Source organism: Akebia trifoliata, chromosome 6 (assembly GCF_017979445.1).
Source record: "Akebia trifoliata isolate Shusen 1 chromosome 6, ASM1797944v1, whole genome shotgun sequence".
Taxonomy (NCBI): domain Eukaryota; kingdom Viridiplantae; phylum Streptophyta; class Magnoliopsida; order Ranunculales; family Lardizabalaceae; genus Akebia; species Akebia trifoliata.
Window position 1 is genome coordinate 21013745 of NC_141380.1, and position 15453 is coordinate 21029197.

General features: G+C 34.6%; 1 protein-coding gene across 7 annotated transcripts in view; it reads left to right on the forward strand.

Annotated features, from left to right (window-relative positions):
* Nucleotides 1-8719: 8719 nt before the first annotated feature.
* LOC147400388 (peptidyl-prolyl cis-trans isomerase FKBP13, chloroplastic-like) overlaps nt 8720-15453 on the forward strand; it is a 40621-nt gene continuing 33887 nt past the window's right edge. For 3 of the 7 annotated variants that reach the window (XM_086446062.1, XM_086446063.1, XM_086446061.1), the window contains exons 1-2: nt 8746-9245; nt 13121-13213. In XM_086446062.1, coding sequence (XP_086302188.1) covers nt 8862-9245; nt 13121-13213 — 477 coding nt within the window. In that variant the 5' untranslated portion in view covers nt 8746-8861. Of the gene's footprint in view, nt 9246-13120; nt 13214-15453 lie in introns of all 7 variants that reach the window. The other 4 variants (XM_086446067.1, XM_086446066.1, XM_086446060.1 and 1 more) reach the window with 3 other exon arrangements.

Consider the following 15453-nt stretch of genomic DNA (forward strand, 5'->3'; position numbering starts at 1 on the left):
ACCATATGGATTTTGTAAATTAATTGAAAACATGGCTTTCTCAAGGATTCCTTCAATTTGAAATGTGGAAAGAATATTTAATCTGAGGAAATCATAGCAATAAAATTAAATTGGCCAACTCGACATAAGATAATGATGATGATTGAACATTAGTTTGACCTTAGTCTTTACCCATTGCCGGTAAGATAGTCCTGGATCATAGTAGAGACCAATCGAGTGGGTTCGATACCTAATACCTTTCAAAACATGTAACTCGACCCCTTGCCTATTTCTCTTATTCGAGGACCACGTCGGATCCGTTTTGTAGTTATTTTATGGATCCTAGACCTAAACTACGTAGCAACACCTTATTCCCTAAAAATCCCCCAATTCAATTCAACTACATACACTTTTTGTATGAAAAAAGTTTAATGAGGCACTTTTAGCAGGACAACTACATAAATATGAATATAATTCAATAAGAGGAAAAGCCTAGCCTAAATAGACCACTGATCCAATTGTCGATAGGCAATAGTCTCTTCTAAGTCTTGAATTTGTCGACCAATCAAAATGAGCCTATCTTCACTACCCGTTTCCATCTCTTGATTATTCTTATAATATGTCACTATCTGCTCTATTTGCTTTTGTACCTTTTCCCTTTTTAGTTTAGCCACTTCTTCTTTGCTAGTCGCTTGATCTAGATCATCCTCAAGTACAATCAACTATCTGCTGAGTTTATCCATCTTAACCTGAGATGCTCCACTTTGTTGCTCAAATCATTATTTATATCTCTAACGTTGACTACATCTTCTTCCCATACCAGTATTTCCAAGGCCAATATGATTGACTCATCCTACAATTTGACCAGCTTTGCTTGATGTTTCTCCAAGTCTTTTGTCCATTTCTTGATCAAGTATTGTAAGGACTCCCTTAGTCTCTTTTGCTAAAATTCCTTCACCACCCTTTTATCTGACACTAAGAAGAAATTCAATCTAAACTCTAGTAAAACAAGTGCAATGCCACAATCCAGGTTGAATATTTCCAAGTCTTGGAGCCTGTCCAGTTTGGCTTCGACTTTCATTTAGAAAGTTAGTATAGTTTGGAGATTTTCTTGTACAACTTCATGAACTTCAAAATCTTGGCACAAAAAAAGTTTGCAACATCTATGGGGCCCACATAAATATTTGTTAGGATTGTCGTCTCCTAGAGAAAGGCATTGAAGAACCAAGGTAAACTCCTTAATGATTTTCTTAAACTTAATCCTTTCATTCGTTCTTGGGGGCTCAGAATTGGAGGAGGATGTTCTATCAAGTGTGTACATGCCTTCGTTGTCATATAAGCCATGATTGATCAAGTCTAGGAAGTCCTAGTATGCTCTACGAAGTATCTCATGAGCTAGATACTGAGAGTCAGGTGTCTGAATGACGTACTCAATGAAGGAAAAAATGTTATCCAGGGTTGGAGAGTCCTGCACATATGAACGAATACCCAATTAGGCTGTGAAAGGTTAAAATGTAACAAGTTTACAGTGAAACACTACTTACTAAAAAGGAAACCAATACTCTGACCATTTCCATGATATAGTGACAAGATCGATCGAGGGCCTTGATGCTACTAGTTCTGTCATTCAGAACATTGGTGGTGCTCCCTGGGCCCTCATGGTGATAAGTGGCTACCAAAAGAAGAAAACTAATGAGAAGCAATTATTAAACATTGACAAGGTGATAGTTTTCAAAATGAATCAACTTACAATCAATGTTAAGATAGGGGCAACCTGTTATATAACCAATTTCCTATTAGTAGGAAGCTCTGATTGTTGTGGTGCCTTAATGTCATTGACTTCCATTTGCTCCATTTTTTCTCTTGGTTGGGCCATCCCTGCCGTTTCTACCAGCAGGTCCATCCCATCAAATGTCTCAAAATTCTCAGCTGCAATTAAAAGAACAGTGTTAGAATGGTTTGGTAATTTGTGTTAAGATAGCCAAAAGGGTTAAGGATAGATCATTTTACCTGACTTCGTCTATGTAATCGGTTGTTCCATCTCCTCAGATAGGGTGATCAAGATCCCTTTATCCTGATACTATTCGCGTATATGCTCTGCAACCTTGAGGAATTCAGGTTCTAAATCACCCATATGGGCATCTTCTTCCTCCCTTTGTTTTTTGGGGAAAACACATTGGTTTTGGAGAGACTCTTACAAAAAGAGGAGAGTTAGATAAAGCATTAGAATAGGAATATGAATATTGACAAATCCATCCTTATTCATAACTACTTACCATAATAGCCTCTTGTGTCTGTACATCTCGATGTCATCAACATTGATATATATATCTTTTTTACTCTAACCTTTGGACCATCTCATCTTCAATATCTGAACCTGTCGCTTCTAACGATCAGTCATTTGTAGCAAGAAACCAAAAGAGTTTAGGGTTGAAACTTAATATACATCAAAAAACTTTAGACCAAGTTTCGCCCAATCACTAGCCACTTCAACGTTTTTAGGGATGTTTTCCCCTTATCAACAGCTTTCTCATCTCCATCCTCTCATGTTGCACAAGAAAAAAAATTGTTCAATTTGCATACATTTTTGCATTTATATATATACCTATTTAAATAACTTTATTACCTTTAGTTTCTTCTTCATTTTTCTCCTCCATTTCATCTTTTTTTCTCCCATCATCTCTTCTTTTATACCCCTGAGCCTCAGCCCCTATAACTGTTGGCTCTTTTTGAACTTTCTCTTCTTTCCCTTCATGTTCTTAATATTGTTGCTGCTTGTCATCTACCCTCTTCTTTCACTTTATTATTTTCTTACTATCTTATCATTCTTCTACTTCGACCTTTTCTCATCTACTGATTCATCCTCTAAGGTCAAGAAACTTTTTGTTTCCTCAATAGAATCCCCTAACTCTTGTTCTCACTCCTTAGAGGAGTTGGAGTTTTCTTTGGCTTTTTTCCCCTTCTTCGGAGGAATTGGAACTAACCTTAGTTTCATCTTTCCCTTTTTGAGGTTTTGGGGAAGCTTATTCTTCTTCCCCTATCACCTCTGTCCCAGTTGTCCTGGACACCTCTCCTTCCTTAGTCTCTGCAAGTAGTAGTAACACATTTTGCGTTAACAAAAGAAAAAGAGAAAAATGATACAAAATATATTGCAAGGTAATTCTTTCATCAACTTTGCAATATCAAGAATCTTTTTGTCGTTACGACTCACCTTAGAGGTTCTTGATATTATAGAGTAGGGGTGCACATTGGATTGGGTAAATCTGATAACCGAACCAATCCAAAGCCTTTTGGATTGGATTGGTTTGGTTCGGGTATGGATTGTATATAAAAAAATCCGATTGATTTGGTTCGATTCCGAATTAAGGGTATAATAGAACCAAACCAATCCGAGAACCAAACTAATCTGAAGTATCTATTATAATACATACATATATATATATATATATATATATATATATGTTAGTATGTGAGGAAGAGGTAACTCATTAAAGTCTTCAACTTTATCTCCTCTATTTTTTTCTAACAAAAACTCAAAAAAAATATACACAAATCTCTTTCTCAACTTTCAAATGAATCAACTCATTTATGGAAAAACTTTTTCAAAAAGTTTGATTCCTTGTTTTTTTACGAGAACCTTCATGTTGTGCTTGTTAGATGAAATATATTATACAAATCTAGGCTTGGATTTGTTAATCTACCATTTATGGATTAGTGAGGATTCGTTAATCTACCATTTATAGATTAGTTTCCTCACTAATCCATCCAAAATACCAATTTTAAAATTGTAATTTTTTTTAGTCTAATTGAGCTTCCTCTAATTTTCAATTTATACAGATTTCAATCAAAATTTAGTCATAAAATCATTTTTATTTTAAAAATAGGTATTATTTATGATCTGATACAAAAGGTTCCTCTTTTGAAAGAAAAAATACTAGTTTTTCTATTTTGAAAGTATGAGAACCAAGAACCGATATGAACCAAGGTTAGTTTGGATTGGTTCAGTTCCAAATTTGTAGAACCGATCATGTTTGATTCGGTTCCAATTTTACCAAAGTCCAAATCAATCTGAACTATGTGCACCCCTATTACAGAGTGTGTATGTGTATGTTTTACCTTTATTTCTTTAATCCAATAATTTTCTAATAATTACCCCAAAACCCATGGCATCAATACAATGGTAGAGTTCCTATTAGTTTTCTTTCCTAGCTTAGTTGCATGGGAACATTGCACCTTATGCCCCCATGCTTATCAGTTTTCTTACGTCCCGGATTGAAAGTATACCTAAGATACTCTACTATACTGTCGCCATTGGGACATTGTTTTTCCTTTTTATTTTGCTTATCCGTTTTCTTAACCACGTAGAGTTTTGGATTTCCTATCTATGATGGTCTTTGGAGTGACATGGGTTTAGAACATTAATGGTATGTCCCTTTCTTCACTTACTTTACTACCGTATTTTAGGCCTTGTCACTCTATTTTTCTCTTTTATTTATTATATATTATATCATATTAATATTACAACTATTTCTTTACCTTCATCGATAGACTCATCCATAGGTAGCACTTTTCATGTTACAACAATATTCTTCTTTCATTTTTTATTAATTGGCTCTTGGCCATTGATGATTTGACTTTTCTTTTTTGACCTTTTGCTGGTTCTTTCTCTTGTTCTTCTATCTTAGACTCTAGAATAGCCCGAGCCTTCCCTTTCTTCATTTTCTTCTCTCTTTCTTCTTTCTCTGCTTACCTCTTGGCCTCTTCTTCTTCTAACTTGAAGTCAAAATTTTCAGTATCTTCCAACTTATGAAAAATAATGATTTCCCTTGATTTCCACAGATCCTAAATCAATTGTGTTCATCTTCTCCGCTTGAACAAATGGGTGAAAGTCAGTACTCGAACAAAGGGATATATAAAATGACGAGGGTTGCTGATGTGTATTAGTGACCACGTGGCTACCAAGTAGGATTTTTCATGTAATGGGAATGTCTCATCCACGTAGATGAGTTTTTGAGTTTTGCTATTAGCTTGTGTTACTAAATCAGCACTCATTGAATTTTTTAGTTTGGATAATGGCTTTAAGAGGTTTAATATAAAATTAATTTGGTGGGGACGCCCACAAAGTATAATTCGTCCAAATGCGGTACCCACAAATTGATTTTTTTTTATTTTGTAATTTTTATTATATTCCTTCTTTTTATTATTATTTTTTTGGTTTCGATTTTTATTTTATTTTAGAATTTCCTATTTTTATTTGTCCAATATTTAATAATTAAGACTACCTAAGATTTTTTTTTCATTTGTTACGTTATATTTCACTTTTTATTTTTGTAATATTTAAATTTTAAGGTCTAGAATTTTTATATGTAATATCATGTCATGGGAATTTGTTAATCCTGGGAATATTAACATTTTACAATTCGGGAAAGATTTTGCATTGAGGGTACGTTGTTTGAGGTTATGGAACACTTACAGATTAGATTTTCCAGAATTGTTCGTAATTGATGGCGACTCATCATTATTGGAAGTTCTCAATATGAAATATGGGTGTGGCCCTTAAAAGGGTATCTTGGTAATTTTAAAATAGGTTGAATGAAAATTTGAAGAATGATTTATTTGGTCTCAAGTTATCATTTTAGCATTTGAGAGTTCTTTCCTAGGTGTAACGTGGTCTTTAGTTGTGTGTCGGTATTAGGAGTGTCTTCGTATTTTCAATTTTCCAAATTTCTTTGGCATAAGGCTTCTTTGGTCGAATAATGAACATTTCTATGTCCTAAAGTTGTGTATGCTTAGTGTAGTATGGTCTCTAGGCATTGGTTGTGTTTGTGAATTTTGAGGTGTGGTGGAGGACTTAAGCATGCGTATGTTCTATGTTGAAATATGCCGTTGATGGAAAGAGACCATGAAAGGAACTTTGATAATTTGAAGAAGAATACTATAAAGGGTCTACACAAACTTTCGATTTTCCATTAGTTTTTACTCATTATTAGGATCCACAGCAATTGGGGTGACAAGTTGTCGGATCAAGTAGATGCAAAATGGGGTGTTTATACTCGTGAGATCTGAGAATTTCTCATCTTCTTTCTTGGAGGACATATGTTTGTAAAGGTGATCTTTTTATGGCATAAAAATAGTCAAGGTACACATTGGATTGCCTCTTGATAGGCTTAGACGTGGGTAGTTTTATCCTAGGCTACTTAGTGATCATTGAGAGTTTACAGTCGTCAAACGAATGGCCAACATATTTGAACCTAGGTCAACAACCAGTCTGAGTTGGACAAATGGTCACCCAAATGTGGTAACAACGACTAGTCACAAAATTAGATAAGAACAATGGGGTTCTACATCGAGAGTAGTTTGGGATATTGATGGGCAGGCCGAGACTATTGTATCAGTGTATTCCTCAACACTTTTATCAATTACACCGTCGTGCTTGTATTATATATTTTTCATTATTTGTGATGATTGATAGATGTTTAAAATTTTTTAAGTATGTTAAAATATTTTGATGATATAACTAATAGATAGACATGTTATATATCAGGTTAGGCTTGCAACTCAGGTCAAAGTACAGGCTTTTTGTCTGGGAATCAGACACAAGGTTGGATGATTAAAGTAAGATTTAAAGAATTTGAAGATTGTAGGTCCAAGAGTTGAAGGAATTGAAGAAATGTTGATGAAAATCAAGCTTCAAAAGGCCAATAAGATTATTTCTGACATATAGAGATCAAAGTAGATAGCAATTTTTGATCTCTATATCGCGTATATCAATGAGAGTTCTATTTTTTTAGTTACTTAAATCTTTTTTTGTATTTCTTGATTTGGTTATTCTGTCTCTTTGTAAGATTCCTCCCTTTATTACTCTATAAATAAAGGGAATAGGTCCTTTTCAGAAGATAATTTTTCTTTTTGGAGACAAAAGAAATGGTTTAGTTTCGAGTTTTAGAGATTTTGAGAAAGAGAGAGGGACTGGTCCTAAGATTTTCTCAGATTTTGAGAGAAATCTCCCCAATTATTGTGGAGATCTTTCTAAAGTTGGAGCGTTTTGCACAATGAAGAAATAAGAGGAATTTTTTTTAATTCAAATTTGTGAGGATCTTTCCAAAAAAAAAAAAAAAAAAAAGAGATAAGATTGAATTTATGATAGAATTCAGATAATCTTAACCTTTCACTTTTATTTTTATTCTAAAACATTAAATTTGAGTTTTCACCGTGGATTTTAGTTTCTTTACTTATAAAATTGATTTTCACCATCAAAATGGGTTTCTTGATTATCAAATTTATTGTTTTACCATTAATTTTAGTCTTTAACCTTAAAATAATCTAATTTCTCACCATAAAAACACTTCTTAATTGAATCTGGAACTTTATTTCAGAATCAAATAAGATGTAACCTTTAATCTGATACTAAATCTTGGGATTTAAATAAATACTTAATCCAAAACAGAAGTGGTCACCTTACTACTTGCGAGGTTGGATCCTTGATCCTAAATCATAAAAACATGAACAAATCTTATAAACTTATAGGCTTTATTAATATTTTTATGGTATTGTAATATCACATCCCTTATTTTAAAGATAACTGTCATTGACACCTCAAATTACAAGATAAATAAATAAATAAATTATTGAGAATAAGTAAAAATTGGGGTGCCATTAGAAGTATTTTTTGTTAGATTTCTATTTTAGGTTTAAGATTTATATGAGTCTAATTCTAATGGCAAACGGGTACTGTAATTGTTAATAAGTGTTATAATGTTTTGTCATATTGATTAGAGTTTTGTTGGAGTAACATTGAAATGTAGATCAATTCTCACATTGTTGATGTGGAGGTGCACACATAACCATAGATGCCCTTCACTTGATCTCGATGAAAAATATCTATGGTTTTGCACATACATCCATGTCAGTGATGTGGAATCGGTTACATTTTAGTGCTACTTCAACATTTTTCTATTGATTAATAACTTGAGCCAAAATTTTGTATTGTTTGAAGAGTGTTTTAATCTTAATTTGGGGGGTGGGTGGTGATAAATAATTTAAGAAATTGGATTGTAATAAGTAAAATTTGGGGTGCTAATAATAGATTTCTATTTTAGAATGAATCATGCTGGATTAACATTGAAATTGACATCATTTCATACATTGATGTACACTGAATCATGGATGTTTTTGAATTGTATCGTGATGAAAAGTAGTGGTGTCAATGGGCTGGTTCTGATTCGATTCCTAAGGAACTTAGAACTATAACCATTATATTTAGTTCGGTTCGGATTCTCAAGAATCAAATGAGAAAAAAATATTTTAAATCATTATAATTTTTTTTTCCTTTCAAAAATTAATATATTATCAATAAAATTATTAACTTACTTATAATTTATTACACTAAAGATACAGATTAATGATTGTTTAAAAAAAAAAAAATTATATTGGTTAAAAATAATACATATTTAAAAGAGAAATCATTTTAAGCTTCAATTAATAATTTATATGAAAAATTAAAATTTTTTATAAAACATGCATTTATTTTAAAATAAAAAATATTTGTAATTATCTGTTATGAAAAGAAATGACAAAATAAATTAATTTCAGGTCCCCACAGATATCCATTGGATAAAATCTAATGATTCCGATTCGTAATTGGTCGATTTCATTTTAGACTTGGCTCTAATCGACTCCAATGAAAAGGGAATCAAAAGGGGGGTTTTTGGTTTCGATTCGAATTCGGTTTCGGTTAAATGGGTACTCATTGCATATCTCTGGTTAGTTCACACATCCACGTCCGCAATGTGTCTAACGATGTGAATTTCAACGTTTCTTCAGGATTTTCCTTCTAAAATAGAATGGAGCCCTATCCTATTTGAACATTTTGGTTGGAAGAGATGAGCGCCTTGTCAGCTGTTGCACTGGTGTCCTCCAACACTCCCTACAAACTCACAAGAACCTTACCAAGAGATCCGAAAATAAGAACCAAAGCAAGATTAACAATCTCATTCCACAACCACCATGTGAAATCATCATCATCTCCTCTCCCCCTTCTATTACCACAGCAACTGCAAGAGAAGGAAAGCTTCAGTTTGTTGAGGAGAGAAGCGATTGGGCTTGTATTCTGCTTGGAACTCATCAATGCCTTCATGGGACAACAATCACAAGCAGTTTCTGCAAAGGAAGTAGGATGCAAATTCAATGTCGCACCTTCTGGAATCGAATTCTGCGATCTAGTTGTTGGGACTGGACTTGAGGCTACAAAAGGCCTACTTATTAAGGTATTTTCGACTTATTTATTTATTTGATTGAATGTGAAACTAGTGGGTCTGTATGATTGTGCAGAGAAAATTTGTGGGAAAATGGTTTTTTTGGGAAAATGCAATTTTGTAAGTGTTTGATAGTGCATTTTTATGGGAAAATTATTGTTTTTTTTTACTGGGAAAACGATTTTCCATTGTTGGTGGTGGGTCTGTATGATTGTGCAGAGAAAATTGGTAGCGAAATGGGTTTTCCTGGAAAATGTTGTTTATACATTTTTAGGGGAAACTCATTGTTTTTATTTTTATTTTTTATGGGAGAATGATTTTCCCTTCTTGGTAGTGGGTTTGTATGATTTTGCAGAAAGAAACCATGGGGAAATGGTTTTTTGGGGAAAAATGCAATTTGCAAGTGTTTGATTATTTCATTGGAAAATCAGTGTTTTTTTTTTTCTGGGAAAAGATTTTCCCTTTTTGGTCGTGGGTCTGTATGACTGTGCAGAGGAAATTGGGTGGAAGCAATTTGCAAGTGCTTGATTGTGCATTTTTATGGAAAAATCATTTTTTTCTGGGAAAACAAATTTCCTGCTAGATTTTGTAGGATCTCGTGACTGAGTTGACTCACCTCGTCCCAAATATTAGGTCTGCAAGATGGATGGATCTCTACCATGGTTTTAAATCTCATCCAAGATCAAGACGACTCGTCCAATTTGTCTCGGTATCGTCCACCAACGAGAGGGATGGACAAGTCGTCTCAAACCTGATGTGTTTCTCAAAAGTCAGTCCATCTGTGTCATTGTTGAACAAGATGACTCGAATAAATCGGATGACTCGTCCAAGATGTCTCGGTCTCGTTCATTGATGAGATGAGACGTCAAAACGAGTTTTAAAATCATGATCCCACTCTATCTTGACCTATGTCTTTGGTATCTTCATCTGTGTGTGCGCCTACATTCACCACTGTAACGTGTATAACAATGTCTGTTCACCATAATACCCAATTGTTATGTTTTAAGGGGTAAGGAAATAATTTGCTTAAAAAAAAACATGAAACCTAACACCTCCAAATAAGATCTTGCAGCTCCAAAACATGGCGATTGAACACTCTTTGATTTCTTTCTCTTTACAATACCCAACAAACGGCAAAAGGGATGGAGGACCAAAGGTACCTTTTTCTACCCAAAAACACATTATGATTCCACTCTTGGAAAAGTGACAAGATAGAGTTTGAAAACACCCACGAGCAATTAAAGAGGTATAAGAAATGGACCCAAATTTGATCGTGCTCATGAACTCTGATTTGGTGATACTCCAAATGAAAATCCGATTTTATAAAGTATTTAGAGCCATGCAATTCATCCACAACTTCATTGATAATCGGAATAGGAATTGTATCTTTGATGGTGATTGTGTTCAAAGCTCAATAATCAATATACATATGCCAATTATCCAAATATTTATGCACCAATAAGACGGGTGATGGAAAAGGTTTCTTGCTCGGATGAATGAAACATGATTCCAAAAGTTCCCGTAGTGGACACTCAATTGCATCTTTTTGGACATGAGGATAACGATATGGCCGTTGGTTTGGTGGTGTCGCCCACTAGCCATTGGAATGTGGTTGCTGTGGGTCTAATTTGGTGGCAATGTAGATGGCGTGGCTAAGATATCCTCATAGATGGTGAGAAGATCTTGCAAGGCAAGGTTGGGGTTATGGTAAAAAAAAAAGTAGGTTCAACCAATTGTAATTGGACTAGAACCTTGTTGTAATCCCGATGAATGTCTTTGGTAATGCATTGGAGACTCACCACGACAATTTTTTTTTTTTTGCATACCTTGAAAGTGATGTTGGTCCCCCTGATAATGAAAACGAACTTGAAATTTGGAACCCAGTCAATGTAATTGAGCCAAATGTATGCAGCCATTGAGCTTCCAAAATAATGTTGCAACCACCAAGAGGGAAAACTAAAGGATCGATGAAGAAGTGAAAGTGGCCAATGGTAAGTAGAACGTAATGGCAGTTCACATGAAAATACTATCACCACCATCGGCTACCATGACATTAAAAGTGGTTGCTAATGGAGATAATCCCCTATTGTTTGTGGATTGGAAGATGCACCCAAGTCATTGAGAGAAATTTTCGGTTGATCCATCATGTTGACCTCTTCATCAATTGCATGTACCAAATCGTCACAATTTTCATCTTCCGATGGTCAATTACCCTCCATAAGAAAGAGATGTTTGGTCTTGCATTGATGGCCATGTTGAAAGTATTCATCATAATGAAAACATAGGCCTTTATGGCGTTCAAGCATTTTGATCGATGATAGTCAGCATATTTGAAGTTGCAGACAGTTCTACTCCCAACGAAAGCGGTCATTGGAGGGGATATTGGCTTAGGCAAGGATTGACCATTGGTTGCTCTTAGTTGATGACATGTAGATGACAATTTATCCTTGACCTGATGAGCCAAACCAATAGCATGGGTAAGTGAGTTAGGGTTGAGTAGCTTCACATTGCCGCGAATGTAATCTTTCAACCTGCCAAGAAAACAATCAACCATGAATGGCTCAGGGACTTTGATGGTAAGATTGAGCATGCGTTTGAACTCCTCCAAATATTCTTACACCATTCCCTTTTGTTGCAACCGGGCTAATAGCTTACCCAATCGTGTCTATTTTGTGTCCCCAAAACAAACACATAGGGCTGTGCAAAAGTCTTCCCAAGACCACATGCTGATGGCTTTTCCCATCCAATGGTACCAGTGAATGACCTTACCCTTAAGATGAAAAGAAGCCAATGTGACAGTCTCTTGTAGTGGGTTTGACTATGGTTGAAAAATAATTCAGCCTGGTACGACCAACTAAGTGGATCATCCTTGTAGACACTCCAGATCCATAAAACAATCAAGGATCATGATTGAGGAAAGATCAATTGACCATTCAAGGCTCAGGCCTAGGCAAAATCTCATATGTGGATTTGGGTCTGATATTGTACACAATATCAGACCCGGTCTGACATGGTAAATCGGACCCGGTCTGACTACAAGATTGAACCCAGTCTGACCCACAGAGCTGGAACAAACAGAGTTTGTTACAAAAATGCTCGCTTAATGCCAATTGTCCCTCCAAATTCGAGTTTGTTGTGGTTTCTGCCACTTGGCACCATTTTAGATTACCTTATCTCTTTAAATAAAAACCTTAAGGGTGTTATTGCCACTTTAACTCCTTGATAATTTTATTCCTTAAAATGCCAAGACACATGGGTTGAGAAATTATCCTTTTACCCCCACCTCATTAATAAAATTGAGCTTTATACCAAGGTTTATAATGCAAATAAATAAATTTTTTGATATTAAACCCTGCTACGCCCTAAAAATTTATCTAGAAAGATCTTAGGGGTAAATTACCACCTGAACCTCATAACAATCTGGTTTGTCAAGACACATGAGGTGGTAAATACCACTAAGATCTCCTCATTAAGGATAAGGTAAACTAGCCAACCCCAAATCTTTGAACAACACAAGATGTGGCTTTGAACAACATTGAATGGGCGAATATGTTTCATCTAGCCAACCCCAAATCTTTGGGATAACACTTTGATGATGATGATGATGATGGCTGTTGTGTTCTTAGAAGAGTGCCTTATTTTCAGAATGTTCCATATTTTCCCTTCTATAGATATTATTATTTACCCATTAAGCTTCGTATTAACATGGTACCAATTTTTTTTGCTTTAATCATGATCCATCATCCTTTCTCATCGTCTATTATGCCTAATCCCAAATATTTGGGGTCAACAAATGCTCTTAACATGGATTTGAAATGTAGAAACTTATTATAATTTTTTATGGTGGATTTATGGATGTAACCTAATTACTTGAATGGATCATTTAGGCTCATTATGTGGGTAAGTTAGAGAATGGAAAAATCTTCGATAGCAGCTACAACCGTGGGAAGCCACTTACATTTCGCGTAGGTGTTGGTGAGGTAATTTGTGCTTTGAAAGTTTCCAAGATCTCATTGATTCTCTTTTTATTTTTAGTTAATTCTTCACATAATCTGCTCACGATTCATTAATAATCTAACCCCTCTATTTTAGAAGGTCAAAATACCTATCCTAGTTTAAATTTATATCTTAATTTAAGAGATCTATATTGCACACAAACTTTTAAATATATAACATATCAATTAATGAAATTAAATGTGAGGTTTTGGAAATTTTCACGACTCGTCCCCTTTTAATTTTTCTTCTCCTAGAAGTTATTTGATTTGTGTTTCTACTCTTGTGAGAAAAGCTAGTCAAGCTCTAAAGATACATGTTATGAGAGAGTAATTGGGGAAGAAATCGTAGGTTGGCTATTGCCAGAATACTGTCTTAATTGTTCCCTTCCTTTTATGTTTCTTTGTTTTTGTTTCAGAACCATGTTATATTCATGGGTCTAAATCCTTATTTGGATGTTTTAGATATAATTTCATTAATTGGTATATTATAATTATAATAAAAGGTTGGTGTGAAACATAAGTTCCCATACTTGATCAGTGTAACTATGAATTGGTTGAGCTCCTTTGAAGTCTTTACGTTAGACCCCTCCCTTTGAAATAACATGAAACAAAACCCACAATCTTATGGATGAACTATAATGACCATGAATTAGTTCAGCCTAGGGGTTTGAGTATGCTAATGCCAAATAATGGTTTTGCCAAGTCCAATGCATCTGATGCATGAACATATAGAAATTCTCTTTGAAAATTTCGTCGAAGTACGTAATTAATTTCATATTATAGTGGTTTTTATAGTTATCCACAAGTTGGCCATAAAACTGATTTTCTTGTCTTTTTGAGGACTTTAATCCTTTCAAACCTCTTGATTGTTGGATAATATTGCAAGAATTCTAGCTATCTTCATTGATTAGAATTACATGAGTGAAAATATAGAAAGTATACACAGTAAGACATCATAATTGATTTACTGATACTCTTATGGATTTTTTCCGAGTCTTTTAGTGGGAAGACTCCAAACCAAGTATCATTTTCGTTAATTTGTCTGATTTTTTTGGAAATTAAGCTAGTGTAAGGCAAACCCCAACTAGAGTAAAATAGAAAAAAAGAGAGAATTTACAACATATTGTATAATAGACCACTACCATTTTCCTGAATAATTTTCAACAATTCTTGAGAGAAGAATTGAATATGAATCTTCACAAAAGAGTTAGAGGTAATATATGAGGTTGGAAAATTGGTCTCTCTAAAATACATGGTTTATCACACGAGTCAAGAAGGAAAAAAAAGAGCTTGAATTTGGGAATAGGATTAAAAATTGCACATGAACTTGCGACCTTGAGCAGAATTCCATCATGTGAGGAGAGTCCTTGACTTTAGCAACCTAGGACCCGATATTCAACTGAACGTCCAAGTTGATCCTCATATATTTCCAAATGGGGAAAAATTTATTATGAAATCTTGTATCGTTTCATTCATATATGATCAACCAGGGAAGCAAAAGAAAGCCTTTTTAACAATTGTTATGAACCCAGTCAACCCACGAGGCTTCTTGTGAGCAATAGCTCAAACTTGAAGCAAGATGGCAGCTTTATTCTTCTTTTTTTTATGGGTAAGCTGGACTTGAACCCACAATCTCAAAGTTGCTTTGCAATGTGTCAAACCAACTAAGCTATGACAACTTTATTGTAAAGATGAAAATATCTAAGATCGAGGCTCCCAGGTTCCTTGGGAGCTCATATGTTTCCAACTATCTGGGTGACATTTTCTTGCAAGATTAGGAACATAATATTGGAATATGGTGCATAGTTGTTCGATGGACTTGATACTATAACTACAACTATAAAATAGTTAGACCAATAGCTATAAATGATATTGAGGGCTGAGAAGAGTTGTAGTCGGCCCATGTAAGATAGAAAATTTCCTTTCCAAGATGGGACGCGTAGCTTTGTTATGACTATTAGCAAGAAGCAATCCTGATAGTGAAGCCTAGATGTTACTAATTGGAGGCCCAAGTATTTACTAGCAAGGCATTTTCCTTGAAAGCTAGATTATCAAGAACTAGAGTTTGCCTGTGCCTATAGACGAGAATACTCTTTGGGATTTAGGGGTGAAAGAGGAAAGACAATAAATTTGGAAGGGTATAATTGGAAAAAGGGTCAAAAGAGTAGGGTCCAATTTGGGGTTGAAGGGGGTAAAAGAGGAAACATAGTAAAATTAGAAGGGGT